Source organism: Anser cygnoides, chromosome 7 (assembly GCF_040182565.1).
Source record: "Anser cygnoides isolate HZ-2024a breed goose chromosome 7, Taihu_goose_T2T_genome, whole genome shotgun sequence".
NCBI classification, from domain to species: Eukaryota; Metazoa; Chordata; class Aves; order Anseriformes; family Anatidae; genus Anser; species Anser cygnoides.
In genome coordinates this window covers 21,887,554-21,911,960 of record NC_089879.1, presented here as the reverse complement: position 1 = coordinate 21,911,960, position 24,407 = coordinate 21,887,554, and the positions used below count along the sequence as shown (strand labels likewise).

The window sequence follows — 24,407 nt, the reverse complement described above, 5'->3', positions numbered from 1 at the left end:
TGCGCCCTTACACAATTTCCACCTCCGGAATTGGGGACGGAACGTCTTCTGTTAGGGCTGTAGACCCGGAGCTGGCACTGAGTAAGGAGTCGAGGCCCTATCCTTGATTTCTCAGCTGAAGGCTTCTTTCTTGCAAATTTGATGTGAACAGTACGGTGTGCTGTTGCATCGTTTCTTACAATGCTGCTTGCTGTTGGCTTTTCTGTAATGGGCAGGCTAGCTGCTTCGGTCTGGTAATATCACCGGCTATTTTAGAGGGTTTTGCAGCCCTTCACGGCAGACTTATCTCCTTTACTCTCTGCATGTCTGTCTTTATCTGTGGTTCCATACCAGGTTGAAATGGAAGTTTAATGCGTCTGTGCTCAGTCTTTGTTAGAACAAGTTCTTCTGCAGTGTAAACATCATACTTTTACACGCTTCTCTGTTACTGGTTTTTGTATTTACGCTGTGAGGTTTATGAGGTTGAGACTGGGGTGGGGGTGGCAGGGGGAAGCGCCTGGTTATTATGTAGATTCTGTGTTTTTTCAGTCTTCTTGACCCTGTTAATTGTTCAGCAAAGCCACCATGTGGCTGAGAGCTCCAGGACACATCTCATACACCTTACAAAGCTAAAAGGAGAGACGCTTACTGTGGCAGTAATTTCCAAAAAGCAGTGTCATGAGTGTACGTGGGTCCGAAAGCCTGCTGTGGGATGGAGGTTAGCTTGTGGCTGGTTCCTGAGGCAACCTGGCAATCTCATCTTCAAGTATCTTCTGATGTACTCCTTCCCACTATGGGAATTTGGATATGAAGGAGCCACTTTTTTTTTCTTCCGTGTGTAGGTTGCTGCATTTAAATTACAAGCAGGGGGATTAAAAAGAAACAAAGGGTTGTAGTTGAAATCTTGAGCATTAATGGGTTAAATGCACTTCTTCTAAATCATAAAATGTTTCTCTCAGCCACATCTGAGTTGGTCTCTTTTCTCCTTCTTTAAGGCACAGATGGTACAGTTGGCAAGTACAGCTGGCTGGCTACAAGGAATCCTCCTTTGCTCTGAAGAACTTTCTTCCTGTTCATTTCCGCTATACTTCCTGATTACCCAGACTTGTAGAAAAACAGTAAACTTATTTTGTGTTTCATGCTGGCTAATGGAAATGCAGCCTACTTAGGGGGGAAAAAAAAAAGTATGTATATATACAAGCTAAATGGCATATATGCTGGGAAACTTTTAGATTTGGTTGGGCATATTTTCCTATGTCTGTCTGTCTTTTTTGTTTTTTAGTAGGGATGCTGTCAAGAAAATAGCACTAATAAGGGTTTGGCCATTTGTCAGGACACTTAAATCTGTTTGAGGATGGAGTGTGGACACTTCTTGCAACACTCCCTCTGTAGCTGCAGGCTGTCAAGCTGTTGAACAGCTAGAACTGTGTTTTTTTTTTTTTTTTTGTTTCTATGTGGACTTGTTTAAGCTGGAGTTAAAAGGGTTGAGGTCAGCGTGCTAACCTCGCAGAGCTGGTAGGGACAGATGTTCTGCTGGACCACGTTGTGTCGTTACTGAAGTCTGAGTTCCTGAAAACTGCAAATACATGAGGCAACAAAGCAACTGTGGGAGACTTGGAAGTACCCTTGTGCCTCCACTTACCAGTTTTGCTGTCGATGGGATGTAGCTGCTGACAGCTTGGCTGCCGCCTGCGAGAGTGGGGGCCAGCTTCCTTCATGCTACGGCTACCAGCACACGGGGCTGGTGCTGAGGGAGGAAGCTGAAGGTTGCTGTAGTGGAGCAAAACTGGGGTGCAAATGTAGAGTGGGTCATTGAGGAGCAGGTCAGCGTCAGTACGTGCTCTGCTTGCCTGAACTGGAAGTGAAAATTTTCATTCCTGACAGGTTGCGGAGCTTTTTTCAGGCCATAGATTCAGCAATTTAAATCTGTTCTTTGGTAAATTAAGTTTGTACTTGGAAAGTGGAAACTGTGAAGGTCACCAAAAATGGCCAGCTGTCCTTACATATGGAGGTTCAGGTTTTGCAGTAAGAAGTTTTTAGTTCCAAAGCAAGATTTGAACAGTGCCCGTCATTCACAGCTTCAGGAACATTCGGCTTGTTTTAAATTTCCTTTTTAACAAAAGATGAAGTCTAGTGACTGGTGGATCCTCCTGCAGCCTTTGATTGCAAAGGGCTAATAGTTTTAAAGTTGTTTTTTTATTTGGGCTTTGGTTTAAAACCTGTCAGCATTGGTTTAGAAAGTAAAGCTATATGTAAATTCTGCACTGCATGCTCTAGCATGCTTATAAAATAGGAAGATTAAGTCATTTGCTTTCTGTTTTTGTCCTAGAGCTGCCTTCATGAGCAGAGCAAGGACAAGGGTTTAAATGCTTACTTTGTTTGAAAAAGGAATTCATAAAACTGCTTAGAAATGCTCATGAATAAAGTTCTAGATACTGAGAATGTTAGTCGTTAAAGGAAAGGCTATGGCTGTGTATTTTTGCAACTTTTTTTTTGTGGCTGTGTAAGAACTGGTAAATATTTCAGTATGCTTTTTTTGGCCTGCTTCCATTATTAGGAAAAAAACTGAATTTGTGAGAAAATTAAGTTATCTTAAAAGAGCAACACAAGTCATTTGCTTATATATATATATATATAAAAAATGAAATTTTCAGTGTATACTGCATATTCTTTAATTTGATCATCGCATAATGTGAATATATAGACAACTATTTTTGAAAATGATTATAACTGCTGATTTGCATAATGATACAGGATTTTTCTCATAGCAACTGAAAAGACTGTCATCTTTAGCATGTGGGAACAATTTCAGGATTTAAGGACCAGTATTTTGTTAAATCTGCTAACAGCATTAGAGCAAGCCCTGTAGCCCTGTTGTAGCCCTGTTGCTTTTGAAGCAGTATATAGATAAATATGGTTTGTCTTAAGTGTTGAGAAAGCATTGCTTTTTCTTTGTGGCGTTTGATATCTTAGCAAACTATTAGGTGCTTCCGTTTTTACATTTCCTTGGGTAAAGCTGAAGTTTTGCAGTTAGTAAGAAGTATGAACTTAGTAGGGGACAGCATTTTATTGTTTGCTGATGTGTATTGTGCTTCAGTGCATGCGGTCTGTCTCATGTATTTTTTTATTATGATCACTAGCTAAAATCCCAACCTACAGGATTGCAAGGTTGCAGAAGGAATGAGTGCTTTCAAAGGTATTGAAACTATTTTGGGGAATGGATTTCTTAGGAAAGAGCTACTTTGGCAAAATATGGCAGGCAGGGATTTTTTTGTGTGTGTGTAGTAAGCCTGTTTCAAATTTGTGATAGTTCTTGTCAGGTTAACTTTGTTTTTGCAGGCTAGCTGGAAGCATTGTAGAGCTGCGTCAAAAACTGGCTGAGGTTTTATCCATCTCCATTCGTCTCTTTTAAAATGAGGATGGAGTTGATAATGAACTTGTTGCATGTGTTCAATCATCAGTCCTTCCAGGTTTCTAAAATTATCAGTATCATTACTGATTTCATGATGACTCAGAATTCTTGCTTTGAATGTAAGCCCAGCTTCCAAGCTCCCTTGTAAGAAATCTCATTTGGTAGCGAGTGTTTTAATTTCGGCTTCGGAGATCAGTGTTAAATTCACTTGGGGGTGCAAAGCGGTGCCCCTGAACCTTTCAGCGTGGTAACGATAGAAGAACTTGCTGAAGATGACGCTCTGTGGTGCTCCCAAAATGCGTTTGGCTGACGGACAGTAAATCGCAGGCTGTGTCTGGGGAGGAGCACAGCATCAGGAGAAAGTGAGCTGGTACAGATGCAATAAGGATCATCCCCTTCTCAGTGCAGATTTTGCAGGAGAGGCAAGGGTGGAACAACTTAGTTTATATGGCAGCTTTTTCAATTAAGTGATGAAACTGCTATTTCTGCTCATAGACTTAGATCATCTGCGTAGACGGTAACAGCGCTTCCGCTCTGTTCTTACATCACCGAGCAAAAGTCATTCTTCGGCTGTGTGAGCCAACAGAAGGTTTTCGGAGCAGTGCCCTTCTTCAGCACGCTTGTAAGAGAGGCGCATGTTCAGAAGACGTGAAAGGATCTTCCCCAGCGGCAGGAAAGCCTTTGTTAGGTACCGCTTGCTTCTGCTCAGCGCAGACGAGCCCTGCAGGCTGTCAGGCGCGCCGTGGAAGCACGGCGTTTGCTTGCTGCGGCCGCTGTCCTTAACGCCAGATCTGCTGCAGACAGCAGAGTGAGTCAGCAGTGGCGTGCGGGTTGCATTCCAGTCTGATACTTGGAGATAATAAGTAAGGTACTTCAGGACGCTTATATTTAGGTGGAGGAGAAATTGGCTTGCCTGTTTAAAAACAATCATGTTTTCCTAAAAACAGAACCCCCACCAGGCTCGCTGTCGGATATTTGTTTTTCAATAACACTTCAGTTTTTGTGCTGTCAGGTTCCAAAACCTCAGAGCGCACAACGTGTTTATTGAATTGGCATCAGTAAATTGATTTAAACTCATTTTTTTTCTTCTCCTTTTGAAGTCTTTTTCCATTTGCTTTACTCTTGGCATTTTCGGGAACATCTTTTGCAGGACTATATCTGGGTTTATATATGCACCTCGTTCTGAGGCACGGTTAAGCTTAAGCATTCAATCTGTTGGTTTACTCCTATTTAAAAGAAGAAATGTGCACACGCTGTGCGTGTACTGCATGTGTAGCACCCTGAGGAGCCACGTGAGACGCCAGAGCCATGAGGGGGTTGTGCTCTGCAAGTGTGAGACCACACTGGTTATTCAGAAGCTTTTATTTCTGTCTGCTGGTGTGTTTGAGACTTTATTAGGACACCTGTGGGCCTGTGAACTGGAGATACTGATGAGAAAATGTTGCGTTCCTTTTGCCTGGCATCAGGCTGCCTTCTTCCTGTCATGCACCAGCTGGGAGTCCTGGAAAGCATCTCCTTTCTTAGCCTTTCAGAGGTGAAAACACGGCAGCAGAAAAGCTACTGAATGAAAACCACAGGCTGAAATGCGTGAGGAAACCATGTACTAAAACTCGCAGTTGTAAACAGGAATTTGAGCAACTTGCGTGGTGATTCTGGGAATCCTGGGCACCTGTGGCACGGGTGGTCCTATAGTTGAAACAGTTTTGTTTGGATGCAGAACTTCAGGTTTTGATGGGGTGCGTCAAAATGTATTTTAACCCTGTTGCAAGCATAAATGCTTGTCCTCTATGGAGAAGTGCTGCAGAAAACAGATTAATGTACTGCATTTTTTTTAAGGGTAATTTATGTAGCCCTGTTGCTCAGAGCAGGATGCACATGGAGTGCTTTTGAGCAAAAAGGGCAGAGCTGGCAGTAGGTAGATGTGTGCTCTTGAAATCAGGAATGAGGAGGGAGTGATTGGGTGTGCTAGCTGAAAGTCAGGTAATTTGCTGTTAAGGGATAGGCATGGAGCAGGTGTACATGATTTATAACCAGTTTCTTATGCTTATGCCAAGTAGTAACTGATAAAACAGCAAATAGATTGCTAATTATATAGCGCCTTTTGCTACTTTAACAAAGAGGTGTGGACTGCTTGCAGAGTAAAATACGTTCAGAGTGAAGTTCAAAGTTTAAGATTTATGTGATTTGATAGTATCTGAAGTTATCACAAGCTCTGAATGCTAAGCAACTTAATCGTTGTTTTTTTTTTCCTCAAGATAAGCTTTTTTAAGGTTTGGGGAAATACAGAATAAATTGGAAACCACATGTAACCCCCTTTCAGTGTCTGTATTTGAAACTACTACAGATATTTATTTGGATTCTTCAGCAGCTTTCATTTTTTTCTAATTATTGCCTGCATAAATAATCTTGAATAGTCCAAGTAGACAGATGTCTTAATACTTGGATTACCACACAGTAAATGCTAGATTCTTTTTTGAGAGTAGAAAACATTGTTTCTATGTATTCTTCAAAACACTTGCAAAAAAAACATGTACAAAATTAAGTCTTCTAGTTAACAAGCTGTGCAGATCTTAGTCTATGCTGCTTTATAAGGCTTGTGGGAGCTCTGCAAGGACAGAGTAAAGCAGTTCGTATCCTATTTCAAGCTTTTCTTTGGGTACAGGTAGCTGGAATATTAGTATCTTGGAAGCTACAGTGTCTTCCATTCTGCTGCTTACTCTTCGGAGGCTTGTTAATATTGCTGGTATTTTAACCATAAAAATCATTCTTTCAGTTGTGGAATAATTCAGGTTGAAACGAACCTTTGGAAATCACCTGTTCCAGCCCCCTTCTTTAAAGCAGGGTCAACCTAAAACATATCGTTCTTTGTTCTTATTCCTTCTAAAATTAGTCTGAGGAGGAGTATGTTAATGTGGTAGGGCACGGTCTGTTTTTGAGCTGTTGGTTTCATTTCTCTTTTGCTTGTCAGTGAAGGCTCTTCACTGCATTATCTCTTCTGATGTTTAAAACTCAAGAGTATTTTCATTTCTTGAGTTGTGTTTAAAAAAACCCACAACAATACATACATCATTACATCACCAGGAGAATAAATACTAATTGTTTTCTGGTAAATTATATAGGGTTCTTTACCATGTTTGCTATGGATGTAAATTTTTTTTTTTTAATTTGGCCTTATTTAATTGTAGGTTTTTTTTCTTGCCAAAAGGTACTTTTCCTGAGCTCTTTATCTCGGGTTGTATTGCTTTTGGAATGTGGGTTACAGGTAGTTCAGCATAAGAAACTACATTTTTTTTGCCAGAAGTGTATTTTTTTTATTATTATTATTTAATAAACAATATCTGTAATCCTTCTGGGATTCGGTACATTCCCATCTCTTGCAGTATCTCGCGTTAAGGCATTCAGAGCCACCTTAGCAGCTGCTGTAAGTGGCCTGTTACGTAGAAATCATGGAAAGTGACAAAATGTACTGTTGCCAGGGTTTACATGTATGAAATGCACTTTTTTGTTTGTTTTGAATGCTATACCTATTTTGGGATCACTGGTGACGTTAACATGGCATTTAATTTGGAACTTCTTGCAATTTAGTCACACGACTATTAAAATAGTTTCCCAGTGGATTAAATATACCACTCAAACTGTAGAGAGAGAACGGCACATAGCATATATACAATTTTAGTGAGATGATGTATGACAGAAGAGGATTACTTGATTCTGCTTTTCTAATGGATTACTTTTCTATTCAGTGTTAACAGCGGCTATCCGATGGTAAAGACTTATAATCAGTTATGTATGTGAATTGTAAGGAGACTTGTTGTATTGGATGTGGACAAAATACTGTATATTGGAAATTTTCTATACTGATTTTTTTTTCCTGGCCATTTTTCAATTTTGTGTTTTTGGAAGAGACCCATTATTGCTGTCAATATAATGTTGAATTATTCGCATATGGATGTTGGTCTAAGCTATTGCTCTGACTTTCTTACAGGAGCATATAAATATTTAGAGATGTTCATTTAATATTATTGCAGAAATTGTACATATTTTACAAATGTTTCCCTAACTCACATATTCAGATATTTATCCAAACATAATTGCTATGGGTTTTCCTGCAGAGAGGCTTGAAGGAGTGTACCGGAACAATATTGATGATGTAGTAAGGTAAGGCTCTATTTTTCTTCTTTATAAGTTACTCTTGTAAATCTTAAGTATCCTTTTCTGCACTCATATATTCTGCTCAGGAAAGGATGTGTGAACTGTCTCATAGAAATGTTATAAATGCTGAGAGTAGTTTTTTCAAGAATTTTAGTCCAGGCTGCTGTTCTGGGTTGATCTCAAATCTGCTTTTTCATGTGAAAAGTTGAACACAGCAAATTGTGTTGATGTAAAAAGAGGTTATTTTATTTTAGAAAGATGTGAATCCATGCCTCTGTTTGCAGTAATGAGAGTTTGCTCAAATAACTGATGGCATTTCGGAGAATGTTTGCCCATAGCCTTTCTCCAAGTGATAAATGAGGTGCTTGATAAGTAAATTTTGATTTACAGCAGTAAATTATAGGTGGCTCTGGATAAAGGCTTTTTAAACGTGGCTGAATGGAAGAGGAGACAAACTAGCTAAAATTCATGATTGCTGGTGATGCTTATAGTACATTTTGTAAAAAGGTTTTTGTTTTTAACATATTACCTGTTCTTAGCTGCTGGATACATCTGGGGGGGATCACAGAAGCACAGAACGGTTTGGGTTGAAAGGGACCTTCAAGCACATCTAGTTCCAGCCCCCTGCCATGGGCAGAGAAGCCTCCCACTAGACCAGGCTGCCTAAAGCCCCAGGATGTGCTTAGTGATTTAGGAGCGTCATTGTAATTTGCTTGCTTAAAATCCCACCTGGAGAATGCAGCATTAGAAATTCCTTTAAAAGCTAAATACCTGTGCAAAAGAGCCAAATATTAGTCAATTCAGCATCCTGAATTCTGATTTTTTTTTTTTTAAAGCCACTCTTGCTGCTTTTGAGAACATTGGCGTTTGAGCCAATAACTTAAGTAGCTTTCCAAGAGGCTTGAATTTTGGGAACGGGGGATGATGCAAGGGACATGGTTGGGCAGTGGAGTTGGAAGTAGCTGAACCTGGGGAAGAAGGTGCTGTGCTCAGGTTTGAGGTGCCACAAAGTTTTTCAGGATAGTTGCCAGGCAGAATTAGTGACGCTTGAATTTCACTGGTGGTTGTTTGCGTCCAGCTTTGTGCTGAAATAAGTGCCTTGGTTCTCACACTTGGAGGAACCGTAGCCCTCAGCTGAGAATAAGTCATCTGGAGACAGCAGCTTTGCCGAGCAGCTGCAGTTAGATGCAGATGAGTTTGAGAGGGTTTCATTTTTGCATATTTAACTGCTATGGCAAAGCTCACCATCCACGAGTAGCACTGAAAACGTCAGTCTGGCTTTGACCATGCTTGCAGCAGTGACCTTATTCTGTCAGGCAGCAGTAACGAGTGGGTCATGTCGGTGAGGTTCCGTGTCGCAGTTTGTAAATGCTCCTGCAGAGCATACGTCTCCACGAGAATTGTCGAGATGCGTGAAGCCGTGGTGTCTAATACACGGTTTGCATTAGTGCAGACGCATTACATGCAAACCAGGCTTTCCCTGTCCTTTGGGATGGTTGAGGGCAGTCCCACAAACTCACACTGTCTAACCAACTTCTTTCACTAGCTGTCAGAGCCACCTTTTCGTTGAGCTGATCTGGGTACTGCACCTGCTGCGTGACACAAGGGTTCCCCGGTGGGCTCCACCTTTGGAAGGTTTCGGGTAGAGCCAAAGGCTGGGTTAGGAACTAATGACATAGGCATAATCCAAATTATAACAATAGGTAGTAGTCTTTGAAGGTCCTCTTGTGTTCACAGCGTTGATTTCAGTGGTTCCTACATAAAGGAAAATTGTATTGGTTAAGTGTATAAATAAAATGTGTAAGTCAGACTTTTGAAAGGAAGTTACTATCAACTATTAATCCATAAACACTCTGATGAAAAGAACTAGTGACAGCCTAAAAGTGTGATGAAACATATTAAGATACGGAGGGATAAATGAGGTAGGTGTAGGGAGTTGGATGCTAAAGTAGTGTTATGCCTGGAGTATTCTTTTTTTCAGTAAGTTTTTATGTCGAAATTCAATGTGTTTGAGCTCCGGAGCAATTGGTATTGAGCCACGAGGGATATGCCAGTGGGCTTTTTCTGGACAGCTGGTGTCCTGACAAATTTAATGATAATGCTGTATGAGAAGTAGGGCTCAGGCTGCTGGCTGGCTCCTTACACTTTGAAGTACTGTGGCTGGAATTTAATAGTTAGACACTTGCATGGAAGCTTAGGCGTAGTCCTGTGGATGTTACTGGCGGAAGCGGAGTCCGCTCTTGTCGTTGTCCAGCATGTTTCAAACCCGTGGGGCCCTCTGGAATGAGCTGTCAGGTCCAGGTCTTCCTGAATCTCCCCAAGTCTGCCAACAGGGGCACCAGCAGCAGTTCCTAAATACTTGTGCCGATGAAATTGGAGTCCCATACTCAGTGCTGCCCAACGAGCATGCACATCTGTTCTTGTTTTAACGCATCAGTTTAACCACAAAGTTCTTCTAGGTTCTTCTGGAATATTATGACTGATAACCAGAGCTTGTTTTTGCTTGAGCTTTCCAGGATTTTAGCAGCTAGTGTTTCTTTCAATTTGAACAGCATGTTCTGTCATGGCTAATTAAATTCCTTCTGGCTGATGTGCAGATACACACTGTTGATGATGTTAAGTGTAAACATTTGTATGTTATTTCTTCTTGAACACTGCCAGGTGACACATCATATATAATCATGGCAATTTTGATGAATCACGTTTGCAGTTTAGCTCTCTGAGGCTTGTAGGGGAAGTTTTCATTACAAAGTTAGCGTGAAAATGAAATGAGCGCAAGTGTGAAAAAAAACTAGAATGGGCTTTCTCCTTTCTGAACCCGGACTGTCACTGGGCATGGTCTTCAGATTTCAGTGGCGAATGATGGCCATCTTAAAAAACAGGTTTTAAAAATAAATGATTCTGGCTGTTTGAATGGGATTACAGAAGTCACTTTGACTGCTTTTTTTCATTGGAAACACCATTGTAGCAAAATAGTTTGCATAGATGATCATATTGGAAGTAACTGTGTACAGATTCTTCACAGTCGGTACTTTCTGTTTTAAAAATGAACGACACTTCCCCAGTTTAATATATTGATGTGTGAATATCTTCTAAGTCAGCGCAAATTGGTGCATACGATAAATGCTTCAGTTGCGTGTCAGCTCTGGGTCCCTCAGTTGCACAAGTAGTCTCACTCATACTGATGGATTATTTGTACAAGGGAGGTTTGCAACATGCTGCCTGCCCTGCTTGGAGGTACCACAGGGCCAGCTGGAATGTGGAATGCGGAGCTGCACGTGATGGATGTTGTTTTAATGATGCTGTAAATTAAGACCATCATTATTGAAATGTATATTAATACATGCCTTTTTTTTTCCCCCTATTTAAGGTTTTTGGATTCAAAGCATAAAAACCATTACAAGATATACAATCTGTAAGTATGCTCATATAGATACATTTTCCAAAATAATGGGTTCTAAAAATAGCTTATGAGTGAAAGTGGCTTGCTGCTGTACTGAAGCAGAATTAGAGATGTTTTGCACATTTCTTAAAACAATTAAGCTTGATTGAGAGCACTGTTACTTCATTTAGCAAAGCTGAGTGAGGTTAAATGAAATGCTGGTGTGTATTCATATTACTCGAACGCTTTTAAATGACTTGGCACCCAGCCCATCTAGAGCTTGTACCGTGTGATTAAAAAGTGAAAAGTAATTCACAGCAGGCTTTCTGTTAATATATTAATGTCTGCAGTGAAGAAGTTGCCAAATGAATACTTTCCTGTATAGTTTGTATTTTTTGGAGGTATCGAACTGTATTGGTACCAAGGTTCTGGATGTATTCTTCACTGTCCCTGTTCATTATTTTGACTAAACTACCACAGCAATCAGTAGCGTGATGGTTTCTCAGCTTTAGAAGTGTAACGTTTTCATCAGAAAAGTCAGTTATGCTAAAAGCTGTTCTTGTTACAAAACAGAAATGCTTTCTTTTTTGTCCCTTGATAATCTTTATATGCTAATTTAGCCTAATTTCATTTGAATGAATGATTTTGTCATGTCAACAGATGCTGAAGGACAGGTCCTGGTTTTCCTACCCCCCCATTTTTTCCCAAAAATCTGAGTTGAGGAATTATTAGTGGAAAAAATGCAAATATTTAGAAGCATATTTATTTAAAATAAAATAATAAAGCACAGTCGTAATGGCTTACAATAGTAGTATCCAGGCAATGCATTACACTTTAAAAGGATGTTTTCTTTATCCTGAAAAAATGGATCACTTGGAAGTGGAGATTCAAGTTACTGCTGCATAGCTTTTAAACTTCCTCTCTGGCTAGAGAGGCCAGGTTATCTATGTCTTTACGGGTGCAAAATCTGTACACATATTAAGTAAATAAATGCCATTGGGTGAATTGCTGGAGTGTTTGGTCATGCAGTAGGAAGAAATCACAGCCTTCGGGTATTTCAGAGAACAGCATCTCCTTGGATTAATCTGATCCTTTGTAAGTAATTGGCCCGTTGTATCTCTTTAAAAGAAGGAAGTAGGAGTTCAGGGGAGCTATATGACTATATCCAGAAGGATTTCAAGCACTGGCACAGGATTTGAGTTCCCTTAAGGTAGCAGTTACATAAAATTGATAGTGATGTGTATATTGAGCAGTTTTCTTAAGGATTTAGAAAGATTTTTCTGAACTGATGCTTAAATGATGTGAGTTTTGCCTTATGCTCACATCTTGGCTTTCAGCTTCCCAGTGAATGTTTGAGCAGTAGATTTCATTTTGTTTCTTATTTGTTTTTTCTTGATTGTGCCTTTAACCCTTTGCTATTTTTACTGTGTTCTTCCTTGTTTTAACATGTTCATTCACTTTCATCTTCAATCTTCACATGCCACCAAATTATTCTTTCCCCTATTGTCATCTACACTTCTCCACCTTCTTAAGTATCTTCGATAAAGGTAGATACTTGAAAGCACTGTAATGAGCAACGTGGATTTTCTCTGCTTACTTTGTATGTCTCTGTGCGTGTGGGGTTGGCCATTGACATGTCTTTTCTGTGTCCTGTGGTCCCGTCAGCAACAGGATCGTGGCTGTGACCAGGGAGGTGCCCATCTGGCAGTACTTTGCATTGGAGTTGCTTTAAATGTGCTGTCAGAGTTCTGCTCATAGGATTACAAAACCCTGATGACTGACTCCTTCCAAAATCCCCCCAGAATCTTCAGGTTTCATCGGGAGATCTGACTGCACTACAGGTCTAACTGTGTCTAAAAACCAAATGCTCTTAAAATGCTAAGCAATGGGAACATCCCAAAGGGTATGCCAGTGGGATCTCTAATGTCGATATGCACGAGTTCCATGCAGGGGAGCAGGAGTATGTTTTGTACAGCCGTGTCTGGAGTTCAGCATCTGCCCTGTGTTGTGTACAGCTCCCATATGAGGGCATAGAGAGTGACATGGCTATGTTCTGTGCTCAGTTTCTATCCTTGGTATCAACAAAACTATTTTCTATCCCTTATGGTATTCTACTTGCTACTCTCTCAAACTTAACAATTTGAAAGCTTTTTTTGCCCATGTGTGGATTTTTTTTTTTGTCTTGAAGAGTTTTGTCCCATAGTACCACTTTGAACAGGGTGTTTCTTTAGAAGGAAGAAGGAAACTTTCTTGAAGAGTGCAGTTGGATAAGATGCTTTGTATTAACTACTTTGCTTCCTAGCAGGCTCAACTTCCAAAGTTCAGATGCTGACTAACTCGTAACAGTCCTTTGCCCAGCATGGCTGATGGCTGCTCCAGGTGTGGTGACTACATCTTGGGTGTACTTCCAGCGTCTAACCTTTCTTCTTGAAAGCTCAAGTGCAGATAATGTTCTTTTGAGACCCACCTGGTAGCTCAACCTGCTCCATGACGCTTGGCCCAGAGAAGGTGTCAGCAGTGTGTTCAGAGCTATGGAAACTGCCGGACTTTTCCCTAGCAAAGGCTAGAGCCAGGAAAGCTCTAGAATTCAGAAAAAATGGAAAGCATTGAGTGCACTAGCAACCCCAGCAGATCTGCTTCTGTCCCTGGTGTATGAGTCTTGTGGACAAAGCTCAATGCAGGGTCTGCGAGGCTTTGGTTAGGTGGAACAGTCATAAAGGTCAGAGCCTAAAAGTCTGTGTGTCTGAAGGTGTCAAGTAAGCCCTATACAGCTCCAAAGGTGGCAGTCATAGCATACCTGTGAAAGAAAGATAAGTTCATACCCATCCTGAAACTGGTAGGGTTATTTGAACACTATGAAGAGTCCAGGTTTTAACCAGAACAGAAGACCTAGATGTGTTTTGTCTACTGAAATGATCTCCAACATCATGTTTAACCTAGAGTCCTGTTATTTTGAGGAAGAGTTGTTCTCATTTTCCTTTCTGAACTGTATTTTTACTTGTGTAACATAGGAGCACAGCACTTTTCCTACAGAGAGCAACTCCAAGGAAGATTACAGAAGGGCGTCCTATTCTTATCTTCTTTCCCCTTAGCCCCAACGCCTGATATAGCTCATTTCCTTATGGCATGCCGTTTTGGCTGGATTCTGTATATCTGATCAGTTCTGCTTATCCCTAGGCAAGTCATTCTGTATGACTAACATTGTGTGGTTTGCTTTGCTGATAGCTAGCTAGAGTGAATCTTCTGTGGAGTAGTAAAACAGACATTGGTGCAACTCCAGAGTCTTCAGAAATGTGCTTGTTTCCAGGGTCTGTGAGGGGGAAACTGGCTTACTGGCCTTTTTTTCAGTTGACCTAATTTCAAGAACAAATGCCAAGTTGGAGAGCAGTGTCACCATCTGTTTGATAATAGCGGTCTGTATTGTAATATTCAGTGGTGCTTTCAGTTACCTGTGGTGTTTGTGTCACAGTTCTGTAATTGAAAGAAGAGTGCTTTGCTTGGGTTGCACTAGGTAAGGGTCTTAAAAATGTCCTTGTGACTCCCATGACCCCTGGCATCTGTGTTGTTGCGGATGCATCTTGACACATACTTTGAGAGCAGTCAATTGGTTCATGAAGGTCACAGCCATCTTGTCCATATGTGCTTATGTGGGAGCAATAAAGCTGCTCGAGTGGCTGGAATAGTTAATGCTACAGTGGTAAAAATAATAGCGTGTTGCATTACTTGCGTGAGTGTCTCCATTGAGAGTCACACTGACGGACCACAATTACCATAGGGTAAGTAATTGCATTTCAGTAAAATAACTGATGTTTTATTGAGCAATTTAATAAATCTGCAATAAAATATTTTTTTTCTGTATGTAGTCTCCAGCTGTAGGTTTAAATCTTGATGATGATGTGTATATATAATTTTCCATTATGTTGATCTGGATGTTCCAAGGTGTGACATGTTAGGAGTGCTTCAGAAACTTGTCTTGAACTCCTGTCTTATTTTTCTTCTTAGATGTGCTGAAAGACATTACGACACCGCCAAATTTAACTGCAGAGGTATGTTTTCACTGTCTAATATGTGTATTCTCTTTAAATTTCGCAGTTTATGGATGAAGATAGAATGATGAATAATAATTTAGGAGAGTTGGGAGTGAGGAATGATGTCAAATAGCATTTGAATTATTGAAGAAACTTAGTATATTCCTTATGCTTTCAAAAAAAATAATAAATGTGTTCCTGACAATTAACTAGACCAAGACCTAATACAGCAATGAGAAGTCTACTATTTCAACAATTGTTGCAGAATGGCTTGTATAGAGGTTTCTGTTCAATTCAATTGGCAAACCTACTGTAAAATAGAGCTGTGAAGGTTAGGGAAGTCTATTTTTTTTATGCAAAAGCATCACTGAGAATAAAAATGGAGAACACTATTAAGCTAATGTCACTGTACATGTACAGCTTTTCGGAGTTCTGGACCATACCTTCAGTTGCTCTAAAAAAAATAAAGTAAAATCCCATTCGATGATTCTTTGAGATGATGTGGTTCTTAGATACTTTGCAGAACTACCAGAACCTGTGGGGAAACTTTTAGGGGCTCCTTTTGATGAGGCTCTTGGGGAGTGGAAACTGATGTTCCTGTTTTGTCAGTATGAACGCCCCAGGTAATAAATACTAGGTCCTTAACAAGGACTTGACTTTTTTATTATTTATTTTATAACATCCTTCTAGTTTTAAAGAGGGTGTTTAGAACGTGACCAAAATGCAATTGACTGCTTTAATGTCTGAATGTAGAGGAACTCAGGTTTTCATTTGTAAGTCATCTTTTCTCCTCATTTGTACTAACTATGTTGAATGGCAGTGTTCTGAAACCTTACTAAGCATGTAGAAGCCAGAAAAAAAGTATCTTAAGATCTGCTTGGGCAATTTTTTGGGTAAGAGAAAAGGCATGAATGAAAAGGACATACTTCTAATATAATGTCCAGAACATGTGCTTGCATTAATTTATGCTTTCTGTTGTGGAATTGCTTGGATCCCTTCGCTGTCAATCCTATCCAAAAATGTTGTTTGTGACAGCACCATTTACAGCTCCTCTGCATAAGCTGTTCTAGGGAACTACATATTTTATTTTTTTTTGTTGTTGCCAAATTAGTTACCTTAGATGATCACATTGGTGACTTGGGACTAACTTTTATTAGAAGCAGCAGAATGGTTGTCTTTTAAAATCTTTGGAAGTGAATTAATTTCAAAGGGAAGGTCTCCTTTCTATGCTGAAAATGTGAAACACCGTAGTAATTCAGTTTTCAGCTTGAATGTTCTAGCATCAAATGCAAAACCAAACGTTGAAAGCTCTTCAATGCCAGATGCTGGCTTTCTGTCCAGGGCTTGTGTAGTTTCTAAAGTACTTCCATGCTGGAAATTGTCTTCTACTTTGCCATGGTTTTTTTTTTTGTTTTTTTTTTTCCCTTATGTGCTATGGAGTTTTTCTTGAAATGTCTGGGAGCTTGGAGAAAGGAGTCAGAGCTGTTCTCCATGCAGTGCTCTCCAGTGTTAGTAACCTTATCCATGGAGTACCTGCACTCTCCTCAAAAAAGCTCGAGACTCTACAGCTTGATATTTCCTAAGGTTGCTTTCTGACTTTTCGTCTGAACCATCGCAGCGCACCCATTTCACCAGTTCCTCATTCAGTCTTTGCAGAAAATCCTGCAGGGTTTGCCTGTGATCCCAAATCTTGGAGAGCATCTTCAACAAGCTGTTACTAATTGGGATTTTTCAAACAGTTCTTTTGGGACTCCTTTGTCTCTTCTCTTCACAGGAACGTTACTGGATATGGTTAACATAGGAGATGCTGCAAGTCTTTGATTCTGAGTAGTTTCCTATTTTAGGGGCTTCTAAATAAATTCTTCCTTTCACTTATATCTGCTGCGAAAAGTAACATCTGTGTAACTTTGCATGCAATGGTTGCTTTGGGTGTCTTCAAAGTGCAAGAATTTATTTCTTGTACATTCATGTTCATTAAGCTTTGCTGCTTCTTTAACAGAGATTATTCACTTTATCAGGCTTCCCTTTTTGGTCTCCTAGGAGATTAAGCGGACAGTCTGTACTGCAAGAGAATAAACTGTCCTTGCAGATCCCTCCGAAAGGCTTCAGACTTGTGCTACAGTGATTTAGCAGTTCCATAACTTCATACCTCACTTCTGCTCTTTAAGTCCTTGGGGGTTCATCAAAAGGAGCCTTGTGTGTATGACAAGAGAGTAATACTTCTGAAACAAATACAAACATATGCCAAAAATGAAATGTATTCATATTTAGACCAGAAAAGGAAATGGTGTTTCTAGCTGAGAAATTTTTAAAGGAACCGGACTTGTAAGGTCCCAAGTCTGTTGATCAAGAATCAGGGTGTGCTTTGAGAAGTGCAGTTCTGACCAAACTAGTACATCTCTATGTAATTCTGCCAACCAGTGTGGCATTATCTGTTGTCTGATCTGATGAGTCAGGAATAGGTTTGTTTTTGGGTACCACTATCTGCCTGTTGCTTATTTTTTGCTCAGAGTGGGGTTTTTTATTTCCTACATGCTTGCTTGAAATTATTTCCATCTCTAGATGGAAAAAGTTTGTGTGTTTATACATATAGACACACATCCACATAAAAAAAGGACAACTATGTTTGATGGTTTCCATCTTAAAACCCATAGGTATTGCAGGTGCCTTGCATGAGATTTCTTTTTTGATTACAATTATTTAATATATAAATTAGTTTTGTTTCTAAACCGCTTTGAGCAAATTCTGAGTGTGTGTTCCCAATGTAGAACCAGCCACTCAGAATTCTTGCTGCAAAATTCCTGTCTCTGATCAGTGAGTGAGGTTTGGCCCTGCTTTCTCTCAGCAGGTAGTCTAATTATTGACTAATGGATTTTCACAAGGTTGTTCTTTGTGCCAGTGCACTCTTAAATTCCAGAAGAACCATGTAAAATACAGAGTCTGTGCCACTTGTTTCAGAAGCACTGTGAAATAGTCTCTGTAAGATACGTGCTTATGTATTAATAGAGAAATGTCTGTGATGTGTTTAGTGTGTAGTATGCTGCTGAATAACAGTAAAAACAAAGCTGTATGTATATACATATTACATATAAGACAGTTTTTATTTAGAATGTTAATTTTTTTGTGTGTGTTTGTCCAAAGGTGACACGTCTAGTTGAGCTTGTTGTAGTTTCCTTTTGAGATTTAATAAGTTTTTCTTTCTTGTTACAGTTGCACAGTACCCTTTTGAAGACCATAACCCACCACAACTTGAGCTCATTAAACCTTTTTGTGAAGATCTTGACCAATGGCTAAGTGAAGATGACAATCATGTTGCAGCAATCCACTGTAAAGCTGGAAAGGGACGAACTGGTGTAATGATATGCGCATATTTGTTGCATCGAGGCAAGTTTTTAAAGGCTCAAGAAGCTCTAGATTTCTATGGGGAAGTAAGGACCAGAGATAAGAAGGTAAGTTACTTTATACTTTTCCTGGTTGGGGTCACTTTGAATAGTCAAACCCTTTAAGAAATGTTTTGTAATATCTGATTTGATGCTTAATGTTTAAATGCTTTAACGTTACTGGATCTGTACAGTCCTTCCCAATACAAAAGCTTTCTTAAGCAGCAGAAGCAATTAGCCACAACACTGAAAGTCTGTTTTTTCCATTTCCTGTTCATGATGATCTGGACAGTTTATTTTAAATAGCCTTTTAAATAGTGTTCTGCTGTGTGTTACATCAAATAGGTGGTTGATGAGTGAACCTTCTCGTTCAGCATTTTCAGCTGAAATAAGAGGATTATTCTAGGTTGTTTTGCCTGAATGGATGAGCCGTTCAGTTCCTCAGGTTCTCCCAACTTCTGTGGTGTTGTTCTGAGATGCATAGTCATTAAAGTGCTTTTTACAGATGAATATCCCTACTGGAAGAGTATATCCAGTCCAATGATGGATGCTCCCTTTTCATTAAAAAGTATTGTTAAGGATAGATATTGTCTGCCTCAGAGCCTGCTTTGTCAGGGGTGGCCATTTAATTTCTTGTACTTCTGAGGAGTGGGTGGTTGTCATTTCAGAGAAATGATTTTCGTGGCTACAAGAGCTTTCTGTTAAGACCTTGTCAGTGGTGCAGACTGACTTAGCAGTAACTGTATGTTGGACCTTTTTGGCTTGGTTATGCCTCATTAATGGGAATTAAGGTTTTTTTTTTCCCTGAAACCTTTACTCCAAATATAATAAAATGTATGATGCAAGGTCATTTCAACAAGCTTCCGTGCTTATCTTCCATCATTTCCTTGTACATGTTGGTAGAGTGGCCCTGGAGAATCATCTCAGTAGGCCAATTTCAGCCTATTGAAGTACCGAGCTCTCTGTGTTCCTGTAATATTTGCATAAAGTATTAATTTCACAGTGTGTAGACCTCTAATAAGTAGAGTTTCGTGTTTGAAGGCTCTTGAGAGCTGAAGTATCGCATAAGGAATTTTAGGACTTGGCTGTTGATTCATTAGAAGGAGCAAATGAATTCCTAGTTTGCTGTTTTTACGAGATGGAGCTGCTATTCCATGTTCTGCTTTAGAAGATAGTTGTGGTATGATACTAGAAAGGAGACAGCGTAAAGGTTTCCCACCACAGCTTCATGGGTTTTGGTAAGAGGGCACGATAGTGAATAGGAACAAGCTGTGTGATGAATAAACAATGTAGATTGCTCTTACTGATAAGGATTATCTAAAGAGCCAGATAAAATAACATGAAAATTGCAAACCTCAACGAATACATGGTGAAGTATGCTGTACCTCAGTTTCCTTTTTGTATGAAGAGGGTAGTATTTCTGCGTGTTACTGTTTGGAGGATAAGGTCAGTTAAGTGTTCATTAGTACCTCAGCGGTCCTTCTGGCATGTTTGAGGTAGCAGAGGGTTTAGTAAACAGGAATAGTGAGAGCCTTGTTTAGCTTCACTGTAAATACTGTCTATAACCAGCAACTTTGTTTTGGTTTCGATGTCTCTTCTGGAAGAGTTGATTTTTCCCAGCTCCGCTTGAGCCTGGTTATCTTTATTTGGACAGTGGGCAGTATGTGATTCGCATGATTGTAACAGTAGCGTGTATAAACAGGTATTCTAGTGTACGTTCTGCGAGCTTTGTCTTCACTTTCGGCCAGTGTTTCAGTATCACATGCCAAGTGCTGCTCTAGGATTTGACACTTCACCACACCTTTATATAATTGACTTCCTGAACTCAAAGTAATTGAGACATCAAAAGAGCTGCTTGCACCCAGGGACAAGAAACTTTTTGTTGTTGTTGTTGCTGGGCCAAGACATGCATGATAAAGGAAAACTGGCTTTAATTAGGTACCATATTTTCTTTAAAGCAAGCACAAGGTGTGCACCTTTTGTATAGCTACTCAGAATAGTACAACTAAAATCACCGTAGCCATTAATGTGCATGGCAAAGTGAGTCTCAAGAGGGTTCTGTCCATGCTGGCAGGAAGTGTGAGTCTAATTGCAAGAGGAAGTATGACTAATTGGTCAAGAGAACAACCCCTGAGTACTTCTGTAGCAAGCATTTCCCAAGTGCCTGATGGGACAAGCAGCTTCGCGGAAGCATTTGCAACATCCAGCGAGAGTTGTTGTAGATTAAGCTGACAATTCCTAGAGAGTCTGCTGATGTACTGTTTGTCCTGGGAAAGGTAGTGGGGAATAAGACATTACAGAGCTTGAGTCTAAAAGGTTCTCTCTCACCTAAAAGTGATTTTTTTCACATAAGCTGCCTCATTCAACTTCTGTAACTCATCATGGGAGGGATCCTTTTTTAGAAGGAGAGAATGGGAAAGATTACAAGGCACTGGATAAAAAAGCGTCTGTTGGTCACCACCACTGTAGTAGAACAGCACTGTTTTCTTTCTCTTTAAACCAAGGGAGATACTGTTCTCTGGAATTTGGTAAATAATTGTGGTTGTCCAGCCTGTTTTCAGAACTGAGGAAGAAGTCAGTCCCAAAATAAGTTTTCTAAAAAAATGCTGCTGCTTCCACAGTTTGAAATGGTTAGCTTATCACCTCTTTTTTCCTTAAGATGGATACTGAAATACTACTGAGATGATGAAAACTGACAACTCTAGGTTCCTACAGCTGGAGCTTTCTATTTATTCCCACATCTTCTGTGAAGGGTTTTATGGTGAGGATAGTCTCAGAAGGAAGCATGGACTACTCAATGAATAGTTATCAGCTGGGAACAGCTAATCAAATACTTCAGCTGGAGATGATCCATTCAAGAGCATTCTTTGATCTTCATATTGTTGTATTTGAGGAAAAACTCTTAATAGTGGTGATAGCAGCAGTTAAATGTAACTGAACAGGAAATAGAAACCAATTACTTTCAGCGAGGAAGTCTCAGAATGATTTTTTCAGCAGGGTAGATATCCAACGCCTGATGTGTCGGAGCTGATCAGTTACGATGGCTCAGGTGACAAGCTCTGCTAAACCCGATGCCGTAAGCTTAGTCTGAGGCTGCAGATTTAGCATTGCTTTTGCAGTAGGACACTTTATTAAAGTGACTATGGGAATATTATTTCCAAAACTGTTTCTTCTTCATAATGCTGCCCATGCTACAGTGAGAGGAGAACCACGACCAGCAGCTTACAATTCTGGTGACAACTACACAGCTCAGCGCTATCTTCGAAACTGTCTCAGGGACTAGAGGAGCTTATTGGATGCCCATGAGAAAGGAGAAAAAAAAAAAAAAAGGTTGATGGGGGTTGGTGTGAAATATAAGCAGCTCAAGGAGAAAGTGCTTAAACTGCTTCCCTGTTCTTTATTCTTCCTTGAATAAAAGTAAGTGGGGATTGATTGTACCTCTCAGAATATTACCTTGTTACGAAAGAATTCTTTTTGAAAACAAACCTTTGAAAAATGAATAACTTTCTGTTCCCTTTCACCATGGCTGATTCTGAGGATCTCAGGGTAAAGGCTATGTCTCTGGGGAGTAGAGATCTCAGATTTGCCTTCTTGGCTGAGAACTGTTTTTGCTTTGAGATCACCTGTCACTTCAGCCATGTAAGAGGCTCTGTTCCCATCATTCTGGACCCATTCCTAGTTGCCTTGGTAAGGTGTGCTAGCCTTTCTTGGTAGGGCACATCCTTTATGGCATGGAAAAGCTATGAGCAGAGAAGGGAGGCATTTTTTTCACCTGTAAGGCTTTCTTCCGGTCGGCAGTGTTGACAAATTACTAATGGTTTGCTCTGACACTGGGATTTCCTCAAGCATGAAGCTCAGATTCCAATAAAGCAAACTTGAAAGCTCCCTTAAGGAGTGGGTCCGATAACTACCAAGATGACATCTGAACGAAAAGTAGAAGGCTGCTTAAGAAGGCAATTGTACAAGTCCTGTAGGGAAAAGCCTTTTTGTGTGATTTTTAAGCAGCCGAAGTGGTATAACTCTCAACATTTTTAAAATAAAGGCAGGAAGATAGCCAAGTACTCTGGCTATCCTTAGCCTTATGGCTGTTGTGAGGTGAAGGAGATGTTAGAACTAAGTGTTTATAGATGCACTGTGTTGTGGATTTCACGACTAAAATGCTCACAGATTCATATATGAAACCTTTTGTTATTTCCAGTTTATTGCAATTTCACATTGTTTTAATAAGAAAGTGTACTTAATGATGCAGTTGCAAGTATATAGTATGGCCTGTTACAAAACATATAATGCATTTTCTAGGGAATTCAATTTGTTTTCATCTTCATCACTTCCTCTTGAAAACAGTAGCTATAAGAGTTTTAAAACTATTTATTGAAGTTTAAGATTTTAGAATTAGTAATAAAAGTGTTTATTGGTTATATGGTCTCAAAGCAAGGGTTTGCTTCAGAGTTGTAATTCATTTGAGAAGTTCTTCATTTAACAATTTGAACCATCAGGCCCATATTAATGAAACTTTCCACTTTTGATTTTCAAAATGCATTTCTGAAATGTCTTTAATAGAAGGTAGTGTCAGTCATGAGTACAGTGATATTAGCAAACAAAAGAAGAGTCTTCTGAAACTGCTGTAGAAATGTAATTCATGTACTGGTGCTTAAAAATTACACGGGCCTCCTCAAAGTGATGCTGGAAGTCTGTCACACCCAGTCTTTGAGGGCTTTATGTTCAAGATATGGAAAAGGTTGCATTCTTTACCTTGCTGTTTGAGATGGATGCCAGGAGATACCTACAAAAGTAGCTGGAGAACCAGACAAGTGAAGGAGATGTGGACAACTGACTGGGAAAAAAGGGGATGTGCCCAAGGGCTGTTAAGTTTTTGCTGTTTTTTAAGGTGACCAGGCTCTGACTAACTTTCTAGTTACAAGAAAGAAATCCCTGTGGGTTGTTAGGAGCTACTAAAAAGCTGTAATGATGGGTTTCTGTGATGGAGCATTCCCCTGCTTCCGAGTTACTACCAGCATGGGTATTTTGCTCTGTGCTAGTCTCCAGCCTAACTGCCACAAAGGTTTGCTCAGCATAGACCATGGTGGTTTATTCCATGTACTTTTGCTTACCTTATCATTCTTGGTTTATTCATCTTTAGTTAGATCCCGAGATATTAGGCAGGAGCCCTGTTAGTCACTGCTAGCAAATGGTCTGGATGCTTTTTGACATTTGTTTTCCCTTTGTTTAGGGAGTAACAATTCCCAGTCAGAGACGCTACGTGTACTATTATAGCTACCTGTTAAAGAATCACCTGGATTACAGACCAGTGGCACTGCTGTTTCACAAGATGATGTTTGAAACAATTCCCATGTTCAGCGGTGGAACTTGCAGTAAGTACCCAGTGCTACATGATTCTCCATTAGCTCGTGTAAGGAAACAAGGCAGCATTTGAACTTGACTTTAAGTCACTTGTGGGACGCCAAGCAGCCATGCCATAAGTTACCATTCTGATATGAGATGTGAATGGCAGCATATCTTAAAGGATGGCAAGACCATATTTAAATACCAAACTTTCCAAAATCTGCTGTGTTAGTGTGGTCTATTCATTTTCATCCTCCAAGGTGCAGTAAGTTGAGGTCTGTGACAGACTTGTATGACCATTTTACTATAATTTTAAATTGGGAAATATGTAACTGTTTAAATAGTGATACCATATATATATATATATATACACACACGTTTAGATATTTGTTCTTTTTTTAAAAAGCCATTTTTTAAAATATAGCAACTCTTGGGAAACATGAATTGCTGAAAAACATTGTTTAATGGCAAGTTGGCTTCAAGTGCAGTGACGTTACTCTTCCCATGATGGTTTTCAAAAAAAAAATCAGCTCCACTGGGTACATATCTAATTAACTATGAAAGAAATTTTTCTTTATATAGAGACTTATAAAATATTGTATATACCTGTAAATGAATAATGTGGGTTGCTGGTGTGCAGTATGTTAGCAAGGAACACACTTGAAACTTCCTAGTGTAAGTATGTATTTACTTCTGTCTTTCTGTGGGCTGTGTTTCAGAGCAGGAACTGC

General features: G+C 39.8%; 1 protein-coding gene across 1 annotated transcript in view; it reads left to right on the top strand.

Moving 5' to 3' along the window:
• Positions 1–24,407, top strand: part of PTEN (phosphatase and tensin homolog) — a 49,336-nt gene that overhangs the window by 8,255 nt on the left and 16,674 nt on the right. The window contains exons 2-6 of the mRNA XM_048069192.2: positions 7,465–7,549; positions 10,914–10,958; positions 14,928–14,971; positions 18,164–18,402; positions 23,564–23,705. Of these exons, the coding sequence (XP_047925149.1) occupies positions 7,465–7,549; positions 10,914–10,958; positions 14,928–14,971; positions 18,164–18,402; positions 23,564–23,705 (555 nt within the window). The remainder of the gene's footprint in view (positions 1–7,464; positions 7,550–10,913; positions 10,959–14,927; positions 14,972–18,163; positions 18,403–23,563; positions 23,706–24,407) is intronic.